This window comes from Colletotrichum paranaense (assembly GCF_030867605.1).
Source record: "Colletotrichum paranaense strain IMI 384185 chromosome Unknown Scaffold_2.1, whole genome shotgun sequence".
In the NCBI taxonomy this organism is placed as follows: domain Eukaryota; kingdom Fungi; phylum Ascomycota; class Sordariomycetes; order Glomerellales; family Glomerellaceae; genus Colletotrichum; species Colletotrichum paranaense.
The window spans coordinates 1,686,398-1,714,207 of record NW_026848960.1 but is presented as its reverse complement, the minus strand read 5'-3'; the positions used below and the strand labels follow the sequence as shown (position 1 = coordinate 1,714,207).

At 54.2% G+C, this 27,810-nt stretch overlaps 8 protein-coding genes across 8 annotated transcripts, besides 1 other annotated feature; 5 read left to right on the top strand and 3 right to left on the bottom strand.

Moving 5' to 3' along the window:
* Positions 1-84: 84 nt before the first annotated feature.
* CPAR01_02457 (uncharacterized protein) lies at positions 85-504 on the bottom strand (the record flags this gene model as incomplete). Its single annotated transcript, XM_060486744.1, has 1 exon — positions 85-504. The coding sequence occupies one exon, from the start codon at positions 502-504 to the stop codon at positions 85-87; it is 420 nt and encodes a 139-aa protein (XP_060354072.1).
* A 5,650-nt stretch (positions 505-6,154) lies between these two features.
* CPAR01_02456 (uncharacterized protein) lies at positions 6,155-7,680 on the bottom strand (the record flags this gene model as incomplete). Its single annotated transcript, XM_060486743.1, has 3 exons — positions 6,155-7,284; positions 7,338-7,392; positions 7,453-7,680. 3 exons carry the CDS (start codon positions 7,678-7,680, stop codon positions 6,155-6,157), a joined length of 1,413 nt encoding a protein of 470 aa, XP_060354071.1.
* Positions 7,681-8,494: 814 nt separating this feature from the next.
* On the bottom strand, positions 8,495-9,119 carry CPAR01_02455 (uncharacterized protein; the record flags this gene model as incomplete). The annotated part of the gene is made up of 2 exons (XM_060486742.1): positions 8,495-8,754; positions 8,804-9,119. The coding sequence occupies 2 exons, from the start codon at positions 9,117-9,119 to the stop codon at positions 8,495-8,497; spliced, it is 576 nt and encodes a 191-aa protein (XP_060354070.1).
* An 879-nt stretch (positions 9,120-9,998) lies between these two features.
* Positions 9,999-10,792, top strand: CPAR01_02454 (uncharacterized protein; the record flags this gene model as incomplete). Its single annotated transcript, XM_060486741.1, has 3 exons — positions 9,999-10,083; positions 10,362-10,425; positions 10,597-10,792. Coding segments are annotated over 3 exons (345 nt in total), but the record flags the coding sequence as incomplete, so codon positions are not given.
* A 728-nt stretch (positions 10,793-11,520) lies between these two features.
* CPAR01_02453 (uncharacterized protein) lies at positions 11,521-11,976 on the top strand (the record flags this gene model as incomplete). The annotated part of the gene is made up of 2 exons (XM_060486740.1): positions 11,521-11,910; positions 11,968-11,976. Coding segments are annotated over 2 exons (399 nt in total), but the record flags the coding sequence as incomplete, so codon positions are not given.
* Positions 11,977-13,576: 1,600 nt separating this feature from the next.
* Positions 13,577-13,660: a sequence feature (Short protein (CPAR01_02452, KAK1544950.1) was converted to a misc_feature.).
* A 1,061-nt stretch (positions 13,661-14,721) lies between these two features.
* On the top strand, positions 14,722-17,141 carry CPAR01_02451 (uncharacterized protein; the record flags this gene model as incomplete). The annotated part of the gene is made up of 4 exons (XM_060486739.1): positions 14,722-14,779; positions 15,279-16,072; positions 16,124-16,234; positions 16,287-17,141. 4 exons carry the CDS (start codon positions 14,722-14,724, stop codon positions 17,139-17,141), a joined length of 1,818 nt encoding a protein of 605 aa, XP_060354067.1.
* Positions 17,142-20,223: 3,082 nt separating this feature from the next.
* On the top strand, positions 20,224-23,433 carry CPAR01_02450 (uncharacterized protein; the record flags this gene model as incomplete). The annotated part of the gene is made up of 2 exons (XM_060486738.1): positions 20,224-20,324; positions 20,457-23,433. The coding sequence occupies 2 exons, from the start codon at positions 20,224-20,226 to the stop codon at positions 23,431-23,433; spliced, it is 3,078 nt and encodes a 1,025-aa protein (XP_060354066.1).
* Positions 23,434-24,976: 1,543 nt separating this feature from the next.
* CPAR01_02449 (uncharacterized protein) lies at positions 24,977-26,267 on the top strand (the record flags this gene model as incomplete). The annotated part of the gene is made up of 3 exons (XM_060486737.1): positions 24,977-25,146; positions 25,358-25,777; positions 25,883-26,267. The coding sequence occupies 3 exons, from the start codon at positions 24,977-24,979 to the stop codon at positions 26,265-26,267; spliced, it is 975 nt and encodes a 324-aa protein (XP_060354065.1).
* Positions 26,268-27,810: the final 1,543 nt, after the last annotated feature.

The window sequence follows — 27,810 nt, the reverse complement described above, 5'->3', positions numbered from 1 at the left end:
GCAAAGGGAACGGTTACATGGAGACGAAGGCACCGTGATATATATCCGTGAGATGCGGGATGGGACCTCGAGTGGTGTTGGGACTTAGTGGTGGACTGGTTCGAATTGGACTGGGGGAACCGGGTCCCTTGCTCCTCGCAGACGGGGACTAACAGAACTGGGACGCAGATGCGAGCAAGTTTGGTACGAAGTACAGCAAACAGCTGGCCAGCCGGCTGGTTCAATACGAACCGCAGCAGCAGCCACAAGAATAGCGGAGTTCACCCGCCCATTCTGAGCAGCGCCCAGAAGAGGCGGCGATAGGAAGGGCGGGTCATCGACCGGGACCTGGGATGAACCGACAGGGGTGGGAGAGTGGTTATTCCAAGAGCCACGGGCAGCAAGCATCGTGGGTTTACCAAAGAGACATATTGGAGAGCTAGGCTCCCCCGGTACAGTGACACCCTGTTCCTGAGCACTAGACAGGACCAGGGGTCGAAAGAGGGGGAGCCTGTAGGGAAACATGGAAAAGCGAGGAAGAAGCGAACCGCAGTAGCTCCAGCCCGTTCAGCCCATCTCCTGGAGAAGGTTGCAATTCCCACCTATCAGCAGGCTGGACATCCGCATGAGGCAGGTTGGGAGAAAGTGTGGGCAGGCGGCGAACAGCAGGAACATGAAAAGATGCGCATCGTAGGTGAAGCGTGCGAAGTAGCGCAGTGTATCCGCAGCAAAGGTTGGCCCATGAGGATGGGGCCGAGACTGGGAGGAGAGGTACCTCTTAGCTGACGAGCGAGGCCGAGAGTGACATTTGATTTCAAGGGCACGAAGGGCTAGTATTCCGATGAGAAACAAAACGCGTGTGTTCTTCCGCCCTCGTGGGAAGCTCGAGATTGATTTTCCAACGCCCCCTTGCCCACGCTATTACGGCGGGGGAAGCTGGTCTGATTCGGCCTAGCCCTAGTATTGACGTCGGGAATTCCTGGAGAGCCTATGAATGATGCCCGGGGGCGACGCCGGTTGCTTCGCCGAGAGACAAAGGGCGAGGATCACATTCTGGTTTGACTTCGCGGCCGGATACAAGGGAGGTTATCTGGAGGGTCATGTTGGGCAAACGGCTCGACTCTCATGAACGCTATCGAAATCTGCACAACGCGCGGCTTGGCTGGTGGGCTTCCGTGACCGGCTTGCAATTGGTAGTGACGGCACAGCGAGAGTCAGCTTGTGGCTGTTGTCTCTGCTATTCTGGCGTCGTAGAAGAATTCAAGGCGTCCTCAGCTATGTCGTAGATTTGGGGCGGCAGCGGGCGGTGGAAGCACAAGGGGCGGAGGCGATTGGCAGGAAGACGCCGAGGTGTGACGGTACGGATACCTAGACCACCCGTTCAGGCGCGAGTTTGACTTTGCTGTACGGCTACAAAGCACTATGGCTGCAGGCAAACAACACAAGAGAAGTCCGACCAGTCATCGAGCTGTTTCTTGCTTCGAACTTCTCAGTCTGCCAGTGCTTGGGGGAGCTGACCAGACTACTGGGATTACAGAAGCAACGCGTTGTTGGAAGCATTTTTGATCATCCGTCAATAGCTTATCCTAGCAACGTATTGATAAGTGAACTGTTGGATGGTAAGGCCGGGGAAGAAGCATAGATCTGGACTGCCGTGCCTCAATTTATCACCGTCTCGGAACTGGCTCGAGTCTGCACAGGAAGAGTAGACTTGAACGGCTGTCGGCAGGGTGCAGCGTCACAGCCTCCGGCAGGGTGTGTATTCGTACAGCGCGGGGAAATTCGATATGCAGAAGGGAAATGAGGAGAAGCAAAGCAAAGAGACGGTAAGTATAGGTATGCAGGCAAGGTCATGGGAGTTACATGGGCTCTATAAGTTGAATGTTGATGACGGGATGGGGAGCGAAAGCAAAGTCAAGAGCGAAGAAAAGTGCAGCGAGAAAGGAAAAAGGAAGAGCCCAAGTTTGGATAGGAATCGTTAGCGGCAGGGAACCCGCCAATTGGAACACATCGCTAAAGGGCCGCGCCGCCGACCTGCATTGGCGATGATGTTGTCGGTGATGATCCGATGCGACCCTCGGCCACCATCTCGCTCTTTTTCTCTCTTCAAACCGCACATTGGCCTCCATGAGGAACAATGTAAGTCATGGATAATTTCGTTGGCACAAAGATCTCATAACCTGCATTCGGTTAGAAGTTTTGAGACTCTTCAAAGGCTCTTGGTCTCAATCGGTAGTTGACTGGAGATAGGCCAACCAACCCAAGGAACGAATGATTTAACCTCACCCGCGCGGTACAAGCTCTTCAGCCCGGAAAATTCGTTCTCGTGTACAAAGTATCATTAGGCGATTACCTAGACCTGCCAACCGCCCTGCCCATCAGCCCATGGAGTGGAGGGGGGATGTTCCCCTCCCGATAGCCGGAGATGGCCATGCAATTGGGGGAGAACGGAAAGGGCACTCCTTGAAGCTTTTATGCTTATGAGCTGTGCTTGCGCACAACCCACCTCAAGGGTCCGCCGCCCGCTGTCGGGTGGTCCACCGTCCAGTCGGCGCAGGACAGAGCTATCGAAAGCATCAGCGTCGCAAGCCGAGACCCATGACAGCAAACACACTGTACCACCCCCCGTCCGCCATGCGACGGTTGTCAAGGTGTTCACCTGGGAAAAAAGCCTGGCAAAAACCCAGAATAGAGGTTGGCAGCGCCGTAGCTCCCTTGCGCTGTAACCCTGACCCCGTCTCTGTTGGCAGCCTCTGCTGACCGACCAACAGCGCAAATTACGGTGTCACCGTCAACGTCCGCTGTTAATGGTATTGAGACTGGCTCAGGCCTTCAGGTTATCGAGAGACACTATCAGGACGGAGACGATTGACCAAAATGTCTGTGCCTAAACACACCAAGAGTGCTCGTCAACCTGGTCGGCGCCATTCCCGAGCCGGAGGCTGGCTATCAGCAACGGATACAGCATAGGCTCCCACTCTTCCCAACGGCCAAACGGCGCCAGGAACGCGCCGCTCGATCTCATCGGCGCTGGCCGTTGGGACAAGGTAAATTCAACTTCCCTCTTTGCCTACTATCACCGCCAATCCTCCTCTATCATCAACAGATAGTCAGATACCAAGCCGGCACACCTCGAGTCATCGGCTGGGCCCTCCAACGACAACTACTCCTACGCAGTAGAGAGCGAGAAGCGGCGAGAGCCAAAAAGCTAATTTACAAGGGGAATCCCCCCATACGAGCAAGCCCGCTTCACCGAAAGAGGCAGCTGGAGCAACTGGGGGGCGTGCCCAGAAGCGTGGGTGGAGGTTGGTTTGTTGGTCTCGCGCCGGCTGGGGCCTTTTGCTGGACTAAGCTTCCCAATTTCCACCGTTCCCGAGTTTTTCTTCTCTTTTTCCTTTCGAGCTTTTTAAGCATCATTATCTTTCCTTACTTTGCAAGGAAGGCCGTTGATGTTGTTTTGATTGACCTCCCTTCTGGAGTGGCACGTGGCGACGGCGTGGAAGTCTCCTTCAAGAACTTTTACATTGATTCACACCTGCTTAGCCGATGACTTGAGTTCGAATAGTTCAGGATTGAGTATTTAGGCTCTCATCCTCCTCTCCAGTCGCCACTCGATCTTCTCTCTCCCCTGGCCCAACTCCATCAATAAGGCTAGTCCCCATCGGCGCATCATTCCCGTTTACAGCCTAAGGCCAAGTAAGAAGCCCACCCGTCCCATCTTCGGCCCGCCGAGCTGCGAAAAGTTCAGAGACAAAGAGTCGAAGAGATGGGAAAGCTGTAGCCAACTTTTCCAGTCGTTCAGGGCACATGTACACCTCCCAGCCGCTGAACCAGGCTCTAATAGCACGTGTAGACCATGGTATGTGACAAACCTCCGCCAGCCCAGGAAGCGAGGTGGGCTCCTCTCGGTGAATGGAATAGTCCAGCAACTTGGCGGACACAAGCACGTTGTTGCTATCGCAAAGCTCACTGCTCTGTTCACCGTTGGCCGCCATTACCCCTGCTCCTCCCATCCCCCAGGTTTAAATCCTACGAAAGATACGCGTGTGTCTTGGGAGATTGCTTGAGACACCTTCCTAGTCTTGATTATGCTCTAGCTTGCGCTCCTCCAGATGTCAAAACTCTGAACACATGTTGGCTCCTCGGGACTGCACGTACAAACAGTGAAAATTCTCTACCCTCAAGTCGAGATACACAAGGCCATGGGCAACGCCTTATGGTTGAGCAACGCTACGGGCCAAGTTGAAGTGTTCTCCTTTGACTTAGAATTCTTAATCAATACCTGGAAACTCAGTTCAGGAGACATGAGTCCAGGTAGCCAATCCATCAATACCGACACCGGCCTCGAGTTCATCTGCCTTGCACAAGGGTCAAATGCATCCAACAAGAAGCACGCCGTTCCTCCTAGTAAACAAGCTCACTTTATCCGGCCGTGATCTTCATCTCCCATCTCTTCCAAGTTTTCCTTCCTTCCCCTCGCAAGCTTCCCCAGGATATTTCTTCGGACATCAAATCTCCGCGAAGCAAAATCGTGCCCTCTCTTGCCATCCCCAGCTTCTTTTCCCCGCCCATCACCGCTGTTCCCCCAGCCCTCGAACCACAAAGCATGCCCCTCCCCCGCACCGTCTCTCCTCAGTGACAGGTATCTACCCATCTTGCTATCCCCGGTGCGGACTAACGCCTCGTCTGAGCAACGTGCGTCTTCCTCCAAGGATTGATCAAGGCCGCATCTGATTGACGGAGGAGTCTGTCCCGAGGTCTAGTCTCCTTCTCGGCCTCTTGCTTCGACTCCAAATCCACGGTCCGCGGAAGAAATTATGTATCCATAGATTCTTGTTCAATGAAGTTGTTGGGGCTCCGTTCGAGATCCCGAGGAGCCGACATGCTGTCACCCACGGGAGAGCCGCCTCCCCATATTCACCTCCTCCCCTCTACCCTCCGCATGCCAGACCCAGAAGCGACTCTCAAGCGAGTTTGTCGTTGTCCCGACAAGCAGGATGATGGGGTACCATCTCATCAGATATGATCGACAGCATGTATAGTGGGAGGGAACCATGTATTGTCAGGCAAGCCTCGCGTTCGGTTCGGCCCAAGCTGTCTACCTACTCATTGGGAAATGTAACTTCTCTCCCCTCTTCCGACGAGCCTCCGGTCTCGCTATGATGCTACCCCGAAGGAGATCGGTTTTGACGACTATCCTCCGTATGAGATTCTCATAACCCCGCAGATAAAGTCGGGGCCGCGGGTCCTACATATCAGTCTAGTATCACGTCGTTGTTCTTCATCTTTCACGTTGGTGTCGTTCAGGTATGAGAGGCACAGGCGCTCGCGTTCATGATACCGTAGACGGACAATGCCTCGTCTGGTCTACTCCTAGCTTCCTACTCTGAAGAATCAAGGCAAAGGCAAAAGCGAAAGCAAAAGCAAGACATGATGACATAGCCTATCGTTGAAGAAAGGAACCGAACCTCTGCAGCTCATACCGACATCGCAAACTCTTGCCTCACCGCTCATCGAGGGGTTCACTTCCGCATTCAGAACGTGTGAAAAGCGAGGCATCCGGAGCATTCAGTGCGGGTTTGCAAAGTAAGAAAAAAAAAGGTATCATGTATTGTGACTTGGGACAAACAAGACCAAACACTTTGCGCCAGAGTAAGCCCGCCCTTGCCGCAATTTTCTGCGGTGAGGTGCTCACCAGTCGGCATCAGAGTCCCTTGCCGTTAGAAACGCCATCCGCTCTCTATATCGTATTTCTCAATCCTGAGCGGTCAACGACCATCCCCATCTCCCTCGTGCCGCGTCCACCGGGAGGACTTCCTGTTCCCAACCGTCCGTGACTGAAAATCAACCACTTCTATCCCCAAAGAAGTATGAGGGACTGCCTTTCCTAGTGATTAGAATGCCTCTTCGGTAATGCCCATGGAGGCCCATTAGGTCAGCCAGGACATCATAACTACATAATGATTGTCCGGACCGACAGAAAGATCAAGGATCCAAAGAAGAGATGCAAGCTTCCACGGCCTTGCAGCGTCAGAGAGCATCGTCTGGTGTCTGGCTTCCAACTCCAAACCTTGGGTTAGCTCGAAAGCCATGCTGTGACTGACTCCGTAGTCTTGCGACGGCATGTGGTCGAAGCGAAGTATAGTCATAGGAAAGCTATGCACTGAACGCAGCTTTACTTCCCATTCGACGTCTGACCATTCGCTCGATCCGTCGGGCCATAGTGGCCGATGAGCTCTGAAGCCTCATTCACGACACTGAGCCCAGCTGGGGCAGAGCTGTCACTCCTCGTTCTGCCGTGGCCTCCCTCACTGCTCCTTCGCCGCTGATGGACCGCAGGTGGCCGGCTCATGCCCGATAGCCCGCTCCCTGACCGGCGACGCGTATCTGCCACGGCGTCTGGGACGGGAGAAGCGGCCAACTCCGGCACATATGGCGTCGAGTCGAGTTCTTGGAGTGGCGTCCGAGTACCCGCACTGCCGTGGTCGCTGCTTGCTTCGCTGGCGTTGCTCCAATGGCGAAGATGCGCGTAGGTTCCTTGTGAATCCGTGCTTCCGCGATGGAGTCCGACCCACGCGCTCGATCCCTGGCTTGCGCGCTGACTCCTGTCTGGCGCCACGTCGAAGTAGCCTCCTGTATATGCTGAGTCGTAGCTAGCGTGTCGATCGGACCCTGACCCTTGCGGTACTGCCTGATAGTCACCACCGGACCCCGGCGTGCCGCGATATGGAGGTGTGAAGTCGGCAGTCGTATCGGAATCATATCTGCGGTGTGATGGCCGAGGAGACATCATGAGCGGGTCTATGCTCAAATCATCAACCTCTGATGGTGTTGGCTTGAACTCATACATCGAAGGGCGTGACTTAGCCCCTGAAGAGGTTCCCTTGTTGCTCGTCTCGACTGCCTGGACAACCTTGTTGAGGTGCCGAATGATGATCCACGCAGTCACCAGCACAATGATGAGCAGGCCAACTCCTCCAGCCACGATACCCGCGATTTGCCCCGAAGTCAATCCATCACTGTTGCCATCGCCGCTCGAGATAGGTTGCTCTTTTGGAACAGTGCTCGGATAGTACTTGAACACAACTTGGTCCGGGTCGCTCGCCCCTGTTGCTACTATTGGCGCCGTGGTAGGTCTTGAGGGAGTTAGAACAGCAGTTGCGGTTACAGTCGTGGTTATCGCCTGCGCGGCGTCATTCGTCGTTGTAATCGTCGTCGTCTCCGTGACAGTTGAGGGCTCCGTCGAGTAGCAAGCGCTTACGGCGCAGCCCAGTCCGTCTCGACAGCAGCCGTAGCTCAAGCTAGCTGGGCATAAGTAGTAACTCGCCGGACACGACTGAGAGTATATGACTCCAGACGCTGGAACGCAATTTGAGCCTCTTTGACACTGGTATCCTTCTGGGCAACAGCCGCCTGGGCAAAGTGTGTCAGCTCACGATTCCGAGACAGGTACTGGGAACCAAATCAACTCACCACCCAAAACCGTGTTACATTGGTAATATCCAGGTTTTCCTGCGCAAGTCTGCGCTGCACTTGTGGTCGCATAGCAAGAATCCGTCGCGCATGCATAGCCTGAAGCGCAACACCCTCCATCCAAGCTTGACGGGCAAGCAGAGTATCCGGTCGCACAAGTCGTTGTGCCCCTTCGATTGAGGTCGTGAAAGACCGTGACGTGTGCCTTCTCAAGGCGGTGCACCCCATCTCGTCTCTTGAATTCCGCCCCCTCGACTGCCCTGACCAGCAAGTCAACCCCCAAGTACAGCACGCAAAGCGAGCAAGCTGTCGCCCTCATGGTGGTGGCGGTGATCGAATGAATAAGCACAACCGTTGAGCAGTGCAACTGGATTACGGGATTCGCCAATCATCTAAGATCCTTCGGATCAGCGACCGTTTTGTCGAGAGTCTCGAGCGTGGTTAATCGAACGAAGGACAGCGCAAGGTTCTTGAGAGATCGGCGGCGGTGCAAGGAGTGTTTGGAAGATCTTTCGACTCGAGTAATTTGAAGAGCCGGCCGGGTCGTTTGTGATGAGGGTAAGTTATGCTGTTGCCTTGAGGCGTGAGGAGGATCGAGATGACCCAACCGCAGGTGTGTCTCCGGGGGGCTGAGCGGGTGTGTACAGCACAGCACCGAACCACAAGCAGTCACACCCCACGATATAATAATCGGCGATCGGGGGCACAGCAGTAGGGCTGAGGGACGACGAAGACGGAGAAGTGATTGAATAAAGCGCGTGTCGTTCACTTGAAACCCCGTCGGCCGTATAGCTCGCGCTGGCAGCGTCAAGTTGAACTCGATACCGCGCGTGCGTGTCTGTCTTCTTTTCGCTACGTATGATCGACCCGACAGCGGGTGGATGCAGATGAAGATGGAAGAGAAGAGGGCGATCATGGACTGTTTGGGAGGGGAATGGACGGATTCCTAGACTGCGGGCATGTGTGACGGGAGGGCCTTGGCTCGCAGCTGGCTCCACGGGGGCATCTCTGGGATGATGGGATTTCTAAAGTGGCTTTTTGGTCAGAGTGTCAGCACTCTGGACAACGGGCTTGCCCATAATAGGAGAAACGAGGGGTGATATTCTCCCAATAGGAAGTGTGTAAAATGCAGTCCCAGCCTCTGGTAAGCCACGATAGCACCATGGAGGAAGACCAAGGTGGAGGGGTATTTGAGAAATGGCACTTTGTCTGGTTGCTCTCGATCACCGCCACTGCTGCGAGTATGCTGGGCGCGACTGGTCTCAGACTCGAGGAGCGAATAGAAACGAAGCAGCTGACGACCTGGTCGGACATTGTATGCGGTGATGCGGCACGACAATGCCTGTCTTACCGTCCAGAGTGGGCATCGTGTGGTGAGAATGTCGAAGGCCACCAATAAGATGAAGGCGTGAGCTGCAAGTCAACGACAAGCAGCCAACAGGAGTGGCAGCTCGAAGGAAAACATGCTGGGAAGCAAGCATGCAGAGCGGCGGCTCGTCGCTGGAAGACCCGGGACGTAGATGCGAGTGGGCAGCTTGTTGGCGATGCACATATCTGGGCTTGCTGTCTGCAATGTTTTCCGTCCTTGGTCGTCTTTGGGGGCTGTCTCCAAGAGAATGCGACACTGAACCACCACCAGCGCTTCCATAGCCAACGACAAACATCATCGGACGATGGTTTTTACGTCCGCAGCGACGCGCATTCATACAGCTGCTTCTCTCCTGCGGTCCGGACTTCTGGGGACGGCATATGCAGATATCCCACAGTATCTATTTGTGAAGACAAGATGTCCAGTGAGGCTAATCATCACTCGATGAAACCTACATGTCGTCGAAGCCCTGGCTAGACATGGCCTACACAATGGCCTTCATGAGCGGACCAGCGCCTTTGAAGGAGCTAGTCAATATCCGAGCCACAAGGATGGCTGCATATCCCAGGAAACAGAAGCAAGACATCGATTTGGGGCCCCATGTTGATGCTTGCAGGTTCCCCATGTCTCACGAAACAACGGCACCCCGTGCGTCAACCGGGCCTACGAAGCAAGGCCAAGGCCGTGAGAGAGTCTGGTGAAGAAGACCTTCCATTGTAAACTTGCACTAAAGTCGAAGTTCTTTGATACACTCTTGTCTCGACTCTTGAAGGGCGAGCTGCGATCTCTCATGGCAAAGCGGCGGATGAAGTCGACGTTGTCTGGCACGGACCTCGCGTCTGGATGATGCAGAGTATGGGATGAAAAAAGAAAGTTGCAAACAAGCGAACCATCCACTCGGATCTAGTTTGGTCATCAGATGAAAATTTGAGAATTGAGAGGTGTGCTGTTGTTCGACCAGAAGCCTACCGAGTATTCAGAGAGGAACCTAAGCGGACTCGCCAACTACCTGACGGCTTGAATCTAATGGCAGGAAGACTATCCGTATCTGGCTTGAGGAAACACTATGAAAACCAAGGCAGCAGATGAATACCTGATGCTCGGTGAGCTTCTCTGAGCTATCGATGAAACTGAGAGACACTGAGATTCGGAATGGTGTTTTGTTTGCTCCTCGCGGCAACAAGATGCAGAAGGCAAGCTGCTTGGCTTGAGTTCTTCCAAGAAGGCACGCGCCCGACGGCAGAGTCTTGGTGCCGGAAGAGGTACGTACTTGTCGACTATTTATAAGTCACCTCAGGCACAACGGCATGGCAGCGGCAGCGGTGGAGAATGGAAGGAAAGAGGGAAAGCCCATCATTGCCAATCCCATGGACTAAGGTACGGAGTATTGCCAGTGACCCAAGTCCCAAGGGCAGGAATATAAACTGCGTGCCTGCCTGCACTGAGGGTAGAAGGGGGAGAAGATCGGCGTGATCACCGATGGAAACGAGCGAGGGAGGCGTGGACACGGCGTGGGAGCGGCAGGCACACAGCAAAAGGTGTAACTTAGCCGACCGTACCTGCCTCGATCTGGATAGTCTTTTGCCTGAGGCACACAGAGTGAGGTACGAAGTACTGATGAATGGACACCCAAAGAGCGGAAAGAGCAGACACGCCGCAAAAATGCAGGTGCGGACTTCCCGTCCACGTGTGCTTCCCGTTTCCCGTGTCCTGCCCGTAGGTATTCAAAGAATTGCTCGCACTTTCCTCAAAGTTTGATCTTCGTACGCCTGTAGTGCTCATTGGTTCGTTGGTGTGTTGGTGGGAGGCAGCAAGAGCAGGAGCGAGTATGGGGCAACCATGCCGTGCTTGCCTCCCATCACCAGTCTTCACGGTTCACCAGACTTCCATGCAGCCTTAGGCAGGACATGGTTGGATTCCCAGGACCTGCGGAATTGTAGATTCTCCCGTCCTTGGGCAAGACAAATCTAGGAATAACACTTCTCCTTCCCTTACCTAACAAGGACCAAGATCCAGCCCTTGGCGAGGAACGACGACTCCACAGCAATATCGACGGAAGAATGGCGAAAAAGAGGGCAGAACTTTTGCTCTTTGCTTAGTCCCAGGCCCCAATGCGATTGGACAGCGCCAGGGAAACACCGTCGGCGGGAACCTCTCCTTGTCAGTGGGCTCGTGGAGTCGAATCGTCCGCCTGAGGTGGGCTCTGGTCCCTTGAAGTTCCTTTATGACCCGCCGCCCAGTCCTCGTCTCCATTCACGCTGGATGCTCCCGCCGGTTGCCCGCAGCCCGACACTTCCTTCAAGAGTCCCCAGAATATCGACAGGACGCTCCGCTGATCAACCGCTACAAGTTCTGCTTTGGGAGACCTTCCCCGGATTCGTCTCATCTTTTGTCTTCGCTTCTGTCTTCGCTTCTGTCTTTCATCAGAAAGACAAGCGAAACTTTGCCCTGTGCTTGGTCTGTACCTCAGTGCCGTCAATACCTGGCAGGGCATGGGCAATGGCAACTATTTACGAATCCACGGGGGTCTCTAAGAATGCGATACTTTAGGTGCCAGCTTTCCCCAAGTCGCAGCCACCCGAGCAGCTCAAAGTACATGCTACTACCGTTCCTTTTGAGACTTACCTTGCAATCTACAAGATACATCTTTGTACAGCCCAAGTACGAGCCTCGACTTTGTGTTCTGTCCAGCTGAGGCAGACAAAACACCCAGAAAGATCGCCTTGACCGCTCAAGTCGCTTCCCTCACCGGCAACCCCCTCATCCTGCCACTAACAAGCGTCGCAACCCGCACCCAGGATCCCGTCAGCCCGCCTCTCCTCCGTCACCTACCGCCTAGCACCAATCTCATCCTGCGCCGTGTGGTAGCATCGGAGACACGAGGCCAATCTAGGACTCTGGGTCTTACCCAACTGGAAAGGGGCTGGAAGCCATCGAGAACATCGTCACAAACACCTAGTCTGTGTCATCTCCAGACTCCAGGCACGCTACCCCATGGCTTGGACGGATCAACGGTGGTTGAGGGCTCGGAGAATGCGGGGAAGAAAACCTTCTTCATCACTTGGCGGCCTGCCTCTAGGATCATGGGTGTGTGTGGGTGTGTGTGGTTGTGTCTGCGTCTCAACCACAACCTCCCGAGCTAACATGGCGCTTGAGTCGTGTCGTCACAAGCGTGTGCCTGGTCGAATGCTTGCGTTCAGTGAGAAAGAGGCAAAAAGGAGCAGGACCATCGAGGACACATACAGAGCTTGGCACCCACGCATCCACGCACCCTCAGATCGTCCACCTGCATTCAGACCAACTGCCCTCGCTGATTGCCGTCAGGCGCTCGACATCCTAACAAATGGCAATACTCGACAATGTCACAGTCCAAGTCCGACTAACAGGCTGCCAGCCAGTTCATGACCCCTTGCTACACAATAATTACGGCCCGCGGGAAATGAATTAAGCAGTGGCCATCTCGGTTCCGCTGGTAGACTGAAGGACGACACCGCGCAGCGGCGTGGCTCGATTGGTGGATAGGCCAACAAAGTCAAGTGACTCAATGCATTCTTTTCCAACCCAATTAATCAACGCAACCGCAGCCCTGGCGACACTACGGAGACAACCAGTCGTGCCAGTCGTGCCAGTCTCCAATTACAGCACTGCCTTAGGCGGAGCTCAAGTCTGGCTGCCTGGCAAAGAATCAGAGTTCCGAGCCGTCTGAACGACTACGCCATTTAAACTTTGCCGGTTGCTGCAGGGTCCAAATCACAGGTACCGATGGTATTCGTCCACTGACAATCGAAGTTTGTGAGACCTGCAAGGGAGATGCGAACATCACCAGGCCTCAGGCAATAGTGGCAATGCGGATGGGCGACCATTTCGCATCAACAAGTAGGAATGACGTTTCTGGCTCGCTACCGGAAGGAATGCGGCAGAAGCCTGCAGAGCCGTTCACGAGCCGGAACAGTTGTGGTAGGTTCAGCGACTAGCCGGAGCTTAGAAGCAGCAGAAGCGTCTCCTTAGCTTCGTTTCTAGCTGGGATGACCGTATACGAACTTTGCAAAGAACGCTATGCCGCGCCACCTTCTCATTCTGTTCTATTTCTGCCCTATTCGGCTTGCGGTGGTTGACAAAGCACGCGCTTCTGGCAGCTGGCATCGGACATTGACACACTGGCAATCAAGTCCCGGGGGCGCGGCATGGCAGCTAGGTATGGCAGATGCCTTGCAGCAACAGGCCAGTCACCATGACGAAGTACCGGACGGGACATTTCATGAGCTGCGTCGGTTCCCTGAGTTCACAAGACGATGGAGAAACAGAACTCGAAGAGGGAAATCGGCAGCATTAGGGTCGACCCGAATCGTCACGGCACAAGATTGCACCTCGTCGTGTTCTGGCTGAGCTCAAGAGAGTACGGATACATGGACGCTACGAGACAGCGCCTCCCGAAGGCTCCCCTGTTCAGATGCCATCCCTCAAGAACACACACATTAACAAATAATTACCAACCAGCATCTACCCTGTCATGGGGCAGCCCCCCTTTACTCCAACATCCAGACAGGTCGCCGTACCTACATTGCTCTTAGGCGTTGCTCTCGCTCACACCTCGCAGGGAAACCCTTCCTCACGGCTACCAGTGACCACACACACACACACACACACATACCCAGATAGAAAGAGAATCACCTTTACATCTGCCACCAACGGGGAACAAGCACAGACACCGGTGCACCACCATCGAGACTGGACTGGAGCCAACGGGCTGCAGACATGTCGACCGAGATTGTGACACCCATCTCCGCACCAAGAATCGCCGCTGTAACCCCGCAAATTTCTCCACCTTTCTGCTTCTAGCACATCTTAGTCTCCCAGGATCTCTTGGTCACGATGTGCGTGATGGCAGCGGTCTTGTCAGCATTGGGAAGGACGCCGCCATCGCCGGCTCTTGGGCTGCGGGCCTTGGGTACTCGCTCGGTACGCCAACGCGACTTGGGATTCGACATTGACCTTGGTCCATTTTGGTGGCTTTTGGGGATGGGCAGGCTTTGTTGGAGAAAAAATCGCCAAAACGCCTGGCTGAACGAGCCTCTTTGCCCATTTGCCTCTTGAAGGTTCTCGCCGTCTCGGATTCTGCCTCCTTTCTTTCAGTGGTATTTGAGCTGGCTCGCACCCGACATCTCACTTGACTCGCACGAGTGCTCCTTCGACTCTTCTTCTCCCCTTTCTCCGCCCTCTCCAAGTTCCCCATATCTCGCCGTTCTGCTACAGTCTCCAGAGGCACCGTCTCCATTCCCCATCCCCCACGCCCTAAGAGAACGGACCAACAATACGCATTCGTCTTCACCTCAGCACATCGGCCCCCGGCCCCTGGCCCTCCAAGCTTGCGGCCCCGTCGAAAAAGGGCGAGAACAGAACCCAGAAAGAGAGAAAAGCTTTCCTCGTTAAAGCCCGTTTACCCTCGGCACCAGACCGACAAATCGATTCTTAAACAGAAGGCAAGGAGTATTAGGCTGGAACAGATTCAAGGGGGGAAAAGAGACGAGGGAAATACCCACTACACAGACTTGGTCGACTTCCCCCAGTCCCCACGAGCTTCTCGATTCTACCTTATTCACCCCTCCATCCCATAAGGCACCACCAGCAAAACCAGCACCGCCTTGCGCCCGCTGGCCCCGACCGTCATCTTTTACTGCGGGACCCTACCCGACATCGTGAAAGCCTGTCTTCGTTCGTCTTCTAGGCCAAGTAGCCTCGGTCCACACACTCTTACCGCAGGCCTTCTCCCTTCTCTCCGTGCGTGATGTAGGTGTAGGGCAACTTCGTCCATATACCACATCTTTTGAGAGAAACACAACTCCGGCAATCTTGAAAACCGCCATGCCTGTGCGCGCCACAGGTTCCAGCTCTTGAGCATCATGTTACTGTATACTAAACTCGCCCCGCCAAAGGCTCCCAAGAGACGATCCAGATCAGGTGAGTTAATACCTAAACGCTCTGCTGTTTGCCTCCGCTTTGTTTCCTCCCGCCCCCAGCCAAGTGGTCCTCGTTTGGGCCAATTCACTGCCCCGAATGCGCTTCGCTATTGCCGCTCGAATGGCTTCGTGATGCTGCCCCAGATCTCGCACCCTTTTACTCCGTCATGACACACTTGCCTTTACTGGCCATATTTTGAGCCGATCTCTGACATGAACTCATTTGCCTCATGCAGGATGTACTTATTGGTGAGCCAACCCCTCCCTTCTCACTGTTTTGATCCGAGCTCCTTACTGACTTCGTTGAACAGCAAAGAAAAGGTACGAGCCTCCCCATTCGGAGAACCGATTGTCCTAGGATCGCGGCAGCAGCCCCTCCAAATAACCCATCAAACGGTTCTAACTGTGATTTTCTCGCCTGCAGAAAAAGAAATGCGACGAATCCCGCCCGCAGTGCTCTCGATGCGCCGAGCGTGGCCAGGAATGCTCTTACGAACCAGTCAAGCCTCGACAACGCAAGAAGCGTGATTCTATTGCCGGTTTCGGTTCTGACACAGCATCTTTCACGAGCGGAAGCGCCCTCATTCGACGATATTCAGCACCCGATGCGGCCATTAGACATTGGAAGGAGGAGGCTCTTGACGATGAAGACGATGGAGCGGTGGAGGAGGCCATTCTAGAGGAACCGGAAGACAGTGCCGACCCGCTGGCCTACGACTTCAAGAAGATGTTTGGTCTGCATCAGGACAAGGACGACGCTCCGCTGATCTCTCCGGTGGATTCTGTCGCTTTCAATCTTTCATTGGAAGATGCAGACGAGGAGATTATTCGCCGTCGCTCCGTGCAGCAGGATGCAATTCAAAATCTTGCAGTCACACGAGCTCAGCGCCACCCGGACCTGGCCATGATAGCGCCTGTCCCAGTGGCATCGCCGCGTCTCGAGTTCCTGTTCCCGACGTTCTCCGAGTTCTCGGAACGGCCAAACCGTCGAGCGTTAGTTGATCACTTTACCAACGTCATGTCACACCTCATAGTCCTGCGAGAGACGGAAGCCGGAAACCCGTTCCAGCAACTTGTGCTGCCGCTGTGCCACCGGAGCAAGACCGTCACAAACGCTATCTACGCACTCGCGAGTGCGCATTTGGAGAACAGAGGCTGCGGTCACACGGAAGAAAAGGCGGTCTATTTCCACAACCAAGCCATCCAAGGCCTGGCTCGGTTGATTGAACTCGGCGGGGAAGCAAACAAGAACGAGCTTTTGGCCACGATCATGTTGCTCGTCTATTATGAAGTAGTAAGTTTTATTGCTTGCAACGTCTCGACCTCTTAACTAATTGATCTATAGCTCGTGCAACAAGGCCGGTCCAATATTGTTGATGGTCATCTCAAAGGTGCCATTGCAATTATGAGCGGTAGCAGTGACAACACCGACCCGACCACCGCTTTCCTCGAACGCGTAAGTTTCCTGCATCCCGGTCCGTGTAATATTTGGCTGACCCTTTTGTCAGGCATTCCGTTTCTACGACGTTATTGCTGCGCTTTCCTTTGGCACAGCTCCCCTCTCCACCGCACCAGCGACAGGATGCCTTATCCCTTTCCCACCGGTTGATTCTCCTACTACTTCGCCTCTCAACTCTGTCGATACGTTGCTGGGCTTCTCTACAACGCTTTGGCCTATTATCCATCGCCTCTCGAACCTCCTCGCCCTCAAGACCGAGCTCCAGACAGCCATTACCAACGGCCAGCTCACAAAGGTCGCCGTCTTGCGCTCCGAGTTCGAGACCACTTCGGACGCAATTGAGCACGCACTCAAGCAGTGGCAGCCCAGCTTTCCTCCGGGTTTCTCACCAGACACGATGGACGACCTGAGCTCAGATGAGCCTGATGTTGTTTCTGAGCGCGCACGCCTGCATTCGATTCTCAACAATGCCCTCGCTTACCGCCACTCTGCGTTTGTTTATCTCTACCGCAGCATCTACGGATACCCGAGACAGCATCATCTTGTTCAGCACCACACACATACGGCACTTAGCCATTGTGCTGCAACAGTCAATCACGCCGGACCCATGGCAGCTCTTTTGTGGCCACTGTTTGTGGCAGCGTGCGAAGCCATCAGCCCGAGCGACCGACAACTAGCCCGGCAAGCTTTTGTGGCTGTTGAACGCCGGCAGGGCATGACGAACATTCAGCGCGCGTGGACGATTGCGCAAGAGGTCTGGAGGCGAGCAGACATGATTGACGACCATGCCGCGTATGAGGATCATGCCATTGGAATGTCCACACCTGGCCAACGGCTCGGTAAAGGAGCTGACTTGTGGAGACGTGTTAGCGAGGACATGGGCGTCACGATTGTCTTTGGGTAGAGGGACGCAGCCCGTCGTCTCTTTGGATGCGGACTTGTCCATCACCGCCCACCGTATATAGTATGGAGTCATCGATGAGATTGAACGTAATGAGCAAAGACAGGCATATCAGGGAGGTGTGGTTTACACAAAAAAAAAACTTCTATGGGGGCGGGGGTCAACGGTAATATGGCGGTGGTTTCGGCGCTACCGGTTCTTTTGAAGTTGCACATGAGAAAGCAGTATTCCAAAGGGGGCCAGCCAGAACGGCATGTGTGTTTGCGGGACAAGGAGTTTATCTGAGATTTTACGATATCATCACCTTGTAGTAGGCGTTAGTTAATCCAAGTTACTCTTCATTATCTGACCTATCTTGTATGAGGCAACTGGGACCGTGACTGTGGGCTGCTGGCTGGGCTTTGTGTCCCAGATTGAGCCGAGTGAGGGTTTACCGCCCAGTCTCTGGGTTCTAATAGTACCATCACTGGTGGCACCAGCCCGCGCGGGCTTCCCGTGGTTGCCGAAGGCGCAAGTGGGCTGACGCGGGCCTCGGGGATCTGGGGTAAAGCGGGTCACTATTGATGTGGTGTGGGCAAGGAGGGTAGGGGAGGGGAGGGGAGGGGGATACCGGCATGAGTCTGAGTAAGTCTGGTTGGATATCTGGTGTACCCCGTACGTGAGACAACATCGCCCGGACTTTCACTTTCTGATGCATGGTCAGATGAGAATACCACATTAAGGGTTCTTGAGGTTCGTTGGAGGTTTGTCTGGATTGTATGAGTGAGGCTGGTGTGGTTGTGAGAGGCACAGAGGGTACGGCAGATGGGGGAGAAGAGGAAGATGGTTCTATGAGCGCGTTTGGGTACCGGTGGTATGGGCTTGGCGATAGGACAGACGTGAGGGGAGTTGAGTTCTTCAAACATAGGGATTCTGATAAGTGATCTAAGCAAGTGCCGACGCATCGGATACTTTCAGGGTGAGGCGGGGGGAAAGTCTCCAAACTCGCGGTGGAAGTAACTGCCTGAAGCGATATACTCCGACATGAAAGCCTCTCTCCCTCTCGGCACCTTCCTTGCGATGGGGTAGTCAGACTTGATTCCCTTGACCGATATGTCCGGCTTTTGCAAGCGGTGAGACTCGGTGGACGGCAGCTTGAGAGAGAGAGAGAGAGAGAGAGGAGAGAGTTTGGAAGATGGCGTGTGTGAGTGGATGACCATTTTGATCAGTTATCAACTTCCATTGATGAAGCCTGAGTTGGTGATCTTTCGGACCAAACCGCACGAGGCTATGCCCAAGTATGCGAGATTCCCTGAATGAATTACGGATACAAGTGATAGGTGTTGAACTGGGCTTGGCCCGTGTCTTGTCGAGATTGCTCGGCCCATGGCAATGTGCTCACTTATACCTTTTCTGCCCAGTAGCCACGCTTCTTCTCGGAGGAAACAGCCCCTCACTTTTTACCGAGAAAAGAATCAAGAATGCATCAAAGAAGTGATTACAGAGTAAATGAATGTAAGGACGGACCCGAAGACGCGGAGACTGGTGAGATGATTGATGATCATCTCATGCGGATGCCGACTTGACGGATGACGGGACCCAGTTTTTCGTGCTTTCCATTGCTTCGGAATTGCTGTGTGCGGGAAGGTGCAGTTGCCTGTGGTCACAACACAATTTGAGAAGGCAGGAACCTTCCATTTTCAATCCTGGAGAGCTCTTTCCTCCGTGGATTGAACGCTTATCACAATGATAAGGGGAGAAGCATAGGTAGGCACCTCAGAATACCTAGGTAAGGTACGACGGACTTCTCCTACAATTAAACTGTTTTGTCATCTTGCAATATGCATCGGATGGAAGCATTAATTGAACGGTTTCCCTCCGCTTTTCTCTCTCTCTCGACCCGACAGGACCCTGGTCGACGCTGCATCCTGCGTCTCCCACCACCCATCCATCCATCCCACCTTCACCCCCGATCGCTTTTCCCCGTCTTCCCCGAACACCAACAGTCCATCATCCAGTCATCCACCAGCCCAGTCCACCGCACGATCGCTCTCCCGAAATCCCGTCCAAAGAACGACGAACCACAACCACACAACCTGTCCTGCGCCGCCCTCCGATGCCAATCTAAGACAAGACGAGACAAGTTCGAACGACGCCGAGCGTCCTCGCCTACGCCTACGCCATACTCCCACTTGATACTCCGTACCCATCAACATCGTCGTCGTCGTCGTCGTCTGCGCCTCTCCCGACCGCCTTCATCCCCCTAGTGCCCCCAACATCCCCCCCTCCCCTCATTCTTCCTCACTCGTCTTCGTCACCCCCCTTCCTCGGTTGCCTTCCCTCCTCATCTGCCGCATTGCCCAGTCACCATTCACCACCACTCACCAAGCCAGCCCGTCCAAGGTTGCTGATCTTTTTCTGCCCATCTGCTTTCTTTCCCCCTCCCATCCCATCCTATCCCATCATCTCATCCCCCCTTTCTTGGTGGTCTAATTAGTGCAGGTAACCCGTCCGTTGCCACCTCTCACTACTTTCTTTTTATCCCCCTCCTCGGGACGGGATGAAACGGCCATGTTTCTACGTTGCACGACTACGGCCTTCAAGACATGTCCATTTCTTCCATGACACTTCCCGCCGCCATGTCCCACCTCCATCCAACACACATTTGACTTCCGTCGCCCGATCCCTCAGCTGAAGCTTGAGCCCTACCCGCCTGGATCTGGAGCTACAGCACCGCGTCTCCACCAGAACCCCTTTACGTCCTGCACAACCCAAGCTTCCCCCAAGGCACGCCGCACCTATCTAATACCTAGCACTCTGCCCCGGAAGCTACACCCCGGTTTAAGCAACCCGCTACAAACTTCCGTCGCCCCTCAGAGCCGGGAGACACCTGCCATCTCCACCCAGGCCTGACCTGACTTGGAGGCCCAACGTGGATCACTCTCCGCTGCTCTGCTGCTGCTGCGCCCGCTGCCGTTCTGTCGCTACGCAGTAAAGTCCTTTCCTGCTGGTCTGGTCCCCTTCTGACCCTTTCAGTCATTCTCCGCCCACTGCAGCGCAGCATCATGCTGCGTCGCTATTGAGAGGTTCCTTCACCTTGCGCGCCATGACCTCCATCGTCAACGGAGCGACCCCCGCGCCCAAGCAGATCCGCTTCGTCACAAACCAAGGCCATCCGCCATCAAAAAGACGCAGGATCAACGCCGCGTGAGTTTTTCTCTTTTGCTGCTCCTCTGCTAGTCGTTGCGGCTGGTGCTGTTTTCCTTAGCACAGTTACTGCATGTCTGCCCGTGAATCGTTTTTTGTATGCAGAAGCTAACCTGACTCGGCCTTCGACAGATGCCTGACCTGTCGCAAACGAAAGACGAGATGCGCCGGCGAGCGCCCCAGCTGCTCAACTTGCGCCAAGAACGGACACACCTGCTTGGGGTATAATGAAGTGATTGAGAAGAAATCTTCAAGTGGCGCCATCGCCACCCGAGATCCCCACCATGACGAGGACGACGACGTAGAGGAAGACGAGGACGACGACGAACATATCCGGGAAGAAGAAGGGGGAAACCCTGACAAGAGGAAGCATGGAAAGAGCACCGCTACCGGCCGGCGCCCCTCTGGATTCAAATCAGAAGGCGAACAACCCCCAAGGAACCTTGTCGACACCAATGCGGGCCACTCGCCGACCTTCCTGCGACGTTCGTCAGAACATAGCTCTCGTGACCAAGACCAGAGCTCTCGACCTCGACGACCCTCACATCCTCGCGCAACATCCTTCTCCGATGATGCACGCAGTACCCAGAGCCGCTCTCCTGTGTCGCATCATACAGAGCGTCACAGGGTGCCCTACTTTCGCTACTTTGGCCCGACAGCCATCGTTCCCGGCTACAAGCAGATGGTGGTGTCCGTACGGGACCGCAGACGAAGTACTGGCGGCTCTGCTGGGGCTACATCTCCAAGCTCGGGTTCCAGTGTAGTTCAGTCTATGGGAATGGCTCTGTCAGGTATACCTCAGCATGAAGAGGTCGCCGTTGCCGACGAGGACCTACCAGTCTACGATCCCAACGACCCTGCGCCAGTCCATCCTCTAGTTCTACACCTAGTCAAAATCTTCTTCTTGCATTTGGGCTGCAATTATCCCTTCTTGAAGGAGGGTAACTTCACCCGCATGGTCAAGGAGAAGCGTGTTGAGCCTATTCTTGTCGACGCTGTGTGTGCGTTGGCCGCCCGGTTCTCCGACTCGCCACAACTCGGGCATAGCAAAGACGAAGAGGCGTCTCATGCCGAACAAGGCCAGTTCTACGCCCACAGAGCGAAGGCTGCCACTGTCGACACTTTCCCCTGTCCGTCTGTAGGCGCTGTTCAGGCGCTTTTGATGATGGCGTACGAAGGTTTCGGGGCAGATCAAGACAGTGCTCTGTGGATGTACTTGGGCCTGGCCATTCGCATGGCCGTCGACCTGGGCTTGCAGAAGATGGTCGGCGTGATATATCAAGGTGAAAGAGACCCCTGGTACACTCGCCACGGAGACCAAGCGAGCAGTGATGCGGGAGCAACCGACGGTCCACAAGAGGACGACAACGGACTCACCCGCGAAGAGCAGCTCGAGGTTGAGCAAGAACGTACCGATACGTTCTGGGCTGTTTTCGTTCTTGACAGAGTAATATCTTCTGGAACAGGCAGGCCTGTGACGATTCGTGATGACGACTTTGAATTGGCTCTGCCAGTATCAACTCTTGACCCGGCATCGGGCTGGCCTGCCCCTTTCCCCGTCTTCATCCAGATCATCCACCTTTACGGCCGTGTATCCGACGTTTTGAACAATATTCGCAACGCAAATGATCTGACCTCGGAGAAATGGGCAAAGCTTTCGCGGATGGAGCATGAGCTAACGAAGCTCTACCAAAAGCAAGATCCCCGGCTACACTTCAGCGTCTCCAATTTCAAGACGTACTTGAAGTTGGGGCAGGGCACAAACTTCATTCTTCTTCACTTCTGGTTCCATGCGCTCATCATTATCCTGCACCAACCTACTTTGCTGACCCCCTTTGGCTCGTTAAGGAGCACACATCAGCTTCTACCTAACAGTCGCGAGCTTTCCATGTCTAGCGCCAAGACGATCGCCGATATTCTCGCCTTTGCAGAACTCATCGACCCCAAGAGCTTCATAGGAAACCCGTTCACATCCCAGCCCATGTACATTGCTGCATGCGCTTTCTTAATGGAATCTATCGCGAACGCCTCGAACCCCACGTCGAGAGAAACATCTCCGCCAAACGAGCCTAAGATGGAGGGGCAGAGGCAAAAGTCATCCTCGCACGAGCAAAGAATGTCTACTAAGCACTCTCTCCTCGCGTCGGCTGCCAACCAAAATTACTCTCGTTGCTACAAGAGCCTCCAACAACTGCATAAGTACTGGGGCGGAGTCAAATACATCCTTACAGCGCTCGACCAGAAGTCCAAGGGGATATGGGACTGCGAGACGTACACCAATGAGGAGTACGAGAGCGCCCGACTGCCTCGCCGAGGCTCAATCGGCGGGCGTTTCCCACATCCATCGACGCCCAACATGCCGCCAATAGCTTGGTCCCTCACGGGTACGACAAATTCACCAAACTCAAGCCTAACGCTCATGTACCAGAACATGCACGCCAGTCAGTCTGGCCATCACGGCTCCATGCAACCTCAACAATCCAACATTCCCACATCTGCGCCTACGCCACCTGGGAACATGATATATGACCCAATCCGCCAGAGCTTGCCCGAGACGGCTCCCCATTCCATCTTTGCTACTGCATATCCCCAACCGGTTATTTCTGCCATGAGACAAACGTCACGTTCTCACCACGCGCAACGCTTGTCGACGTCATCCATGAGCCCTCCTAATCAAGGAAGAGGCCATTTGCAGTTTGAAGGCATCCAGGAAGAGCAAAATTCACCCCCAACACGCCATGCCGGGCCAATTCTAGCTGCAACTTCGCACCCTCAGCAACCGACGTCTTTCACACCTTCGTCACACAATTCGGCAGGATATGACCACTCCATGATGCCATCGGTCTCGCCATCTGGCAATATGCACGATGCGGTATCGCAACAGCATCATACCGGGCAGCACATTGCTTTCGATCCTACATACGCCAACGCGACGTACTCCTACCTTGGGCAAGGCATGGGTCCCATCACGGATGTCATCACCTTTGAGAACCCGATTGATATTGGAGCGTTGGGGTTGCCAAACGAGATGATGCCACCATGGTTGGAATATCTGCCTGGAGATGTTTTGGGCCTCTTTGAAAACAACAATATGGACCCAGGCTCATAGGTTACTTGCTATATTGTTGATATAACCGGAATTACCATCATCTACGGTCATGTTGCATCTTTTTGCCGTTCCACAGAGCTGGACTGTCATTTTACATATACCCTCAGAAGTACGATCAATCGGCATACTACGAGCCGGGACTTGCTTGGGCGACAAAAATCTAGGTGTTGGAATGGGAACGAAAAGAGTTATCGGCGGGCAATGTTTTGCAATATATCCAATCATTTGATGATAACGGTCTGAGATTTGGTACAGCCTTCGGGCTGCGTAGTGTTCAGCGTTGCTCAAATGCATTTTTGGCGGCTGTATTATTCATTCCGAGTTTGTATTTCTAATGAAGGCAGGTTTTTTCAGCGTGTTTTCTTTTTTTACAATATTGTCTCTGGAACACCATTGGTATTGGGGAATCAAAATTCATGATATTGATACAGGAGCACTGTTAAAACTTCAGTTCGATTGCCTTGATAGACGTCTCGAGCTGACTTCCATACTTGTTCAGGAAGGCCTCACGTTTGTCGGTAGTCGGCAGTCTACCCGGAGGCATCGGAGCAGCGGAGTCGGAAGATGCTTGGTGGCTGGGTGCAGCCGGAGAGCTTCCCGAGCTTACCTCATCCGCTAGAAGGGTAGGCGGGAAGATGGCGAATTTTGAGTCATGATGGAGGGCGGCTCTGACGCAGCTGTCGAAATCTACACCAAGCCGGGCATCGAAACGATGTTTCAGGGACGTAAGATGTGCGGAACAGAACTTGGGGTCTGGTGGCCTAGATGTGCGCCGCGAAGAGCGCCGTGGATGGAATTGCTAATGCCCAGGAACTTCTAGGTTGAAGATTAGGTAATTATCACAGATTGCATCCAACGGCGATAGCTACGCAGTCAGGTAGCGGGAGGTATCCGTATCTCTAGACTCTAGATGGCCCATCCTGAACAGCTCTGACGACACTGACGGGCAAACACATGGGTCAATGGAAGACGCTAAGTGGACGGGTGGATCCCTTGTAGTGATTTTGCGTGCTGCGTTGGAAGGAAACGAAAGAAAAAAACTTGAACTGCGACGATGGAATGCATAGCAAGGCGTGCCAGGACTGGAAGTTGCGGGAGGACCGCCCCGGCTAAACCTTGGCCGACCAGCGACTGTCCACGCAAAGATTTTTCCGAGAGGCCGAGCAAGAGCTCACCCCGGTTGGGCCCAGTGTGATAGCAGATACGTACCTCTCAAGCAGTGCGCAATCGCGGGTACCCGAGTAATCCCGAGCCAATCTTTTCCGCTGCAAAGGACAAGTTCCCAATTGCGCCTGTCTCGGTCCTAGTTCGCTCCTCCCCCCCAGCCGCGGCGCCGCTAAAAAAAGGCCTCACAATTTTTACCCGACCACCTCTTACTTCCCGTCCCTCGACAACAACAAAAAAAAAGTTTCTCCCTTTCTAACCATCCATCCTCCATCCCTCTTGAACCTCACGATCCCGTTGCGCGGCTCTTCGTGACAAGTCCCTCCCCACTCAGCCTTTTGTATTTTTTCTCCGGTTCGATTTACACATCACATCCACAATGGCCTCTTCCGTTCCCTCTACCGGCTCGGCCAAGGTCGACGCCGTCGTCGAGAAGGCCGCTGCCGCGGCCCCTGGCCAGCTCTCCGGCCTCGCCCTCTACTCCAGATTCGCCCTTGCCGGTGCCGTCTGCTGCTCCGTCACCCACGGTGCTCTTACTCCCGTCGATGTGTAGGTGTTTTTCCCCTGCCGATTCTTCAGTTGGGAGAGAGAATCTTCTCCCTGGCCGGTGCGCGTGCCTTTCACAAGCCAAATGGCGGACAATGGAAGAGGAAGGCCGCAATCCGCCAGCGAAGCTTTCCACTCAATCGCGGCAGTCGACAATGACATACCGCAATGGTATTAAGCCAATTGGCACAGATGGCTAACATAGCATAAACAGCGTCAAGACCAGAATCCAGCTTGACCCCGCCACCTACAACCGCGGTATGATCGGCGGCTTCAAGCAGGTCATCCAGAACGAGGGTGCCGGCGCTCTTCTCACTGGCTTCGGTCCTACCGCTGCCGGTTACTTCCTCCAGGGCTCACTGAAGTTCGGTGGATACGAGTTCTTCAAGCAGCAGTCCATCAACTTGATCGGCTACGAGAACGCCGTCAACAACCGCACTGCTGTCTACCTCGCCTCCTCCGCTGCCGCCGAGTTCTTCGCCGACATTGCCCTGTGCCCCCTTGAGGCCACCCGTATCCGTCTCGTCTCCGAGCCCACCTACGCCAACGGTCTCATCGGTGGCTTCAGCAAGATGCTCAAGAACGAGGGTATCGGTGCCTTCTACGCCGGTTTCGGACCCATTCTGTTCAAGCAGTAAGTATAATCTCTACACCCCAGCCCAATTTCTTTCTGGCGCGCACGATGCGTCTTGTGCACGGAATTTAAAGAGAGCACCAAACACTGACACTACCTTTTCAGGATCCCCTACACCATGTCCAAGTTCGTCGTCTTCGAGAAGGTCTCCGAGGCCATCTTCCGCCAGTACCCCAAGAACACCCTCTCCGACAGCGCCCAGACCGCCGTCAACCTGGGCTCCGGTCTCATGGCCGGTTTCGCCGCCGCCATCGTCTCCCAGCCCGCCGACACCATGCTCTCTAAGATCAACAAGACCAAGGGTCTCCCCGGTGAAGGCACCACCTCCCGCCTCATCAAGATCGCCAAGGAGCTCGGCATCCGCGGCTCCTACACCGGTATCGGGGCCCGTCTTTTCATGGTCGGTACCCTTACTGCCGGTCAGTTCGCCATCTACGGCGACCTCAAGAAGGCTCTCGGTGCCACCGGCGGTGTTGAGATTTCCAAATAAACAACGACTTGATGAACCGGAAAGACGTGGCGAGAAGATGGTTGGCGAAGAAGACGAAGAAGAAGAATGGTGTTGGTTTCTGGATGAGGACAGAGATGTCTCCTCCGTCCCCTCTTCATCACCCTGGATCCAGGATTGTAAAACTCCGGGAATGAACCTAAACGGCGGGGAACCACATTTTTATGATATCCTCTCACAGCAGCAAGCAGCATTTGCCGCCCCCCTTCCTCACCCACTAGATGGGGGCTGCATTTCTTCTCTGCATTAGAAATTTTTTCTTTAACGAACATCGGCCTGGGCAAACTTCTTGTTTCATCTGTTCAGCAAGACTCCTTGGAGGGCATGGGGACTTGGGTTGATCTTTTCAGGAAAACTGCCTATCATAGAAGCATAGAGCATGATAGACGAAAAGATGGCTGGCCTGCCGGAGGGTTGTATAATAGTCGCTTTGTAGTTTGCAATCATAGACCGGGAGTTTGGACCTCTCCGTTGATTCCGTGTTGACGTGTGCTATGGTGAAATGCTTCTATTCCATTCTACATCCGCAGCGCTCAGGTAAGATGACTATGGACGCAAGCCACTGACGAAATCACAACATGGCATCATATTCGCATCGACAAGAGGGATCGAAGCTAAGTTGTCACGATCGTCAGAGCACCTCATTTCCAGAATTCACTAGTTTTGTCCGTACTGAGAGGACGGCGGATAGTTGGGTTGACTTTTGTCCCCGTCAAAGCGGCCCGGCAACTGGGCCATGCCGCCACAACGGGATGGGAACTGTGGTGCCAGTAAGGTGACCGCGGATAGGATGGGAAGACCGGATGGGGTCATCCGGGTGGCTAAGACTGTACCCTGACCGGTCACCGACATTTTGAACCCCTGGAGACAGGACCTTTCAAAATGGAGAGAGACAGAGAGAGTCCGGGATGCCCGTTGATGGTGCAACTATCTTCTTATCGGCTTTACTAGATGACGTCAAATTGGCTGTGCGAGAGGGAAGAAGACATGTATGTTTTGACGTCGCATGGAAGGGAACTTTGCGTGGGAAATGGGAGCGAGTGAATCCTTTTGTTTGAGGCTGCTTGACGATAGAATACAGATGGAATATGAAAGTATAGATTACTCTGTACATCATGGCCAGAAAGATCATGACACTGAAGATTCGTACTCCTGTACATGAGTATCCTCCCCCAACCATCCGCATTCAAGACAGAACATTCAGGCAAAGATCCTAATTGGGCGGAAAGAAGGACGTCGAAAAATGGCATGGTTGGGCGAAGGAAAATTGAGCGGGTCAAATTTCCACCCCCACTCCGTCACCAGTGACCGTCCACCACCCCCGTGTTTCGACCCGGCAACCAAAGTAAACAAAACAGATGAGCACACCGCGAGCAGCTCACGCAACCCCCAGTCGATGCGCCAGCCACTCCCGTCACTTGTCAATGCAAAGGCAAATGCAGGACGCAGGATGCATGGTATCCTGGGCCTATCCCGACCCTTTAGACTGAACGCGCGCCTCACTCTCACCGCAGCTTTTTTTTTT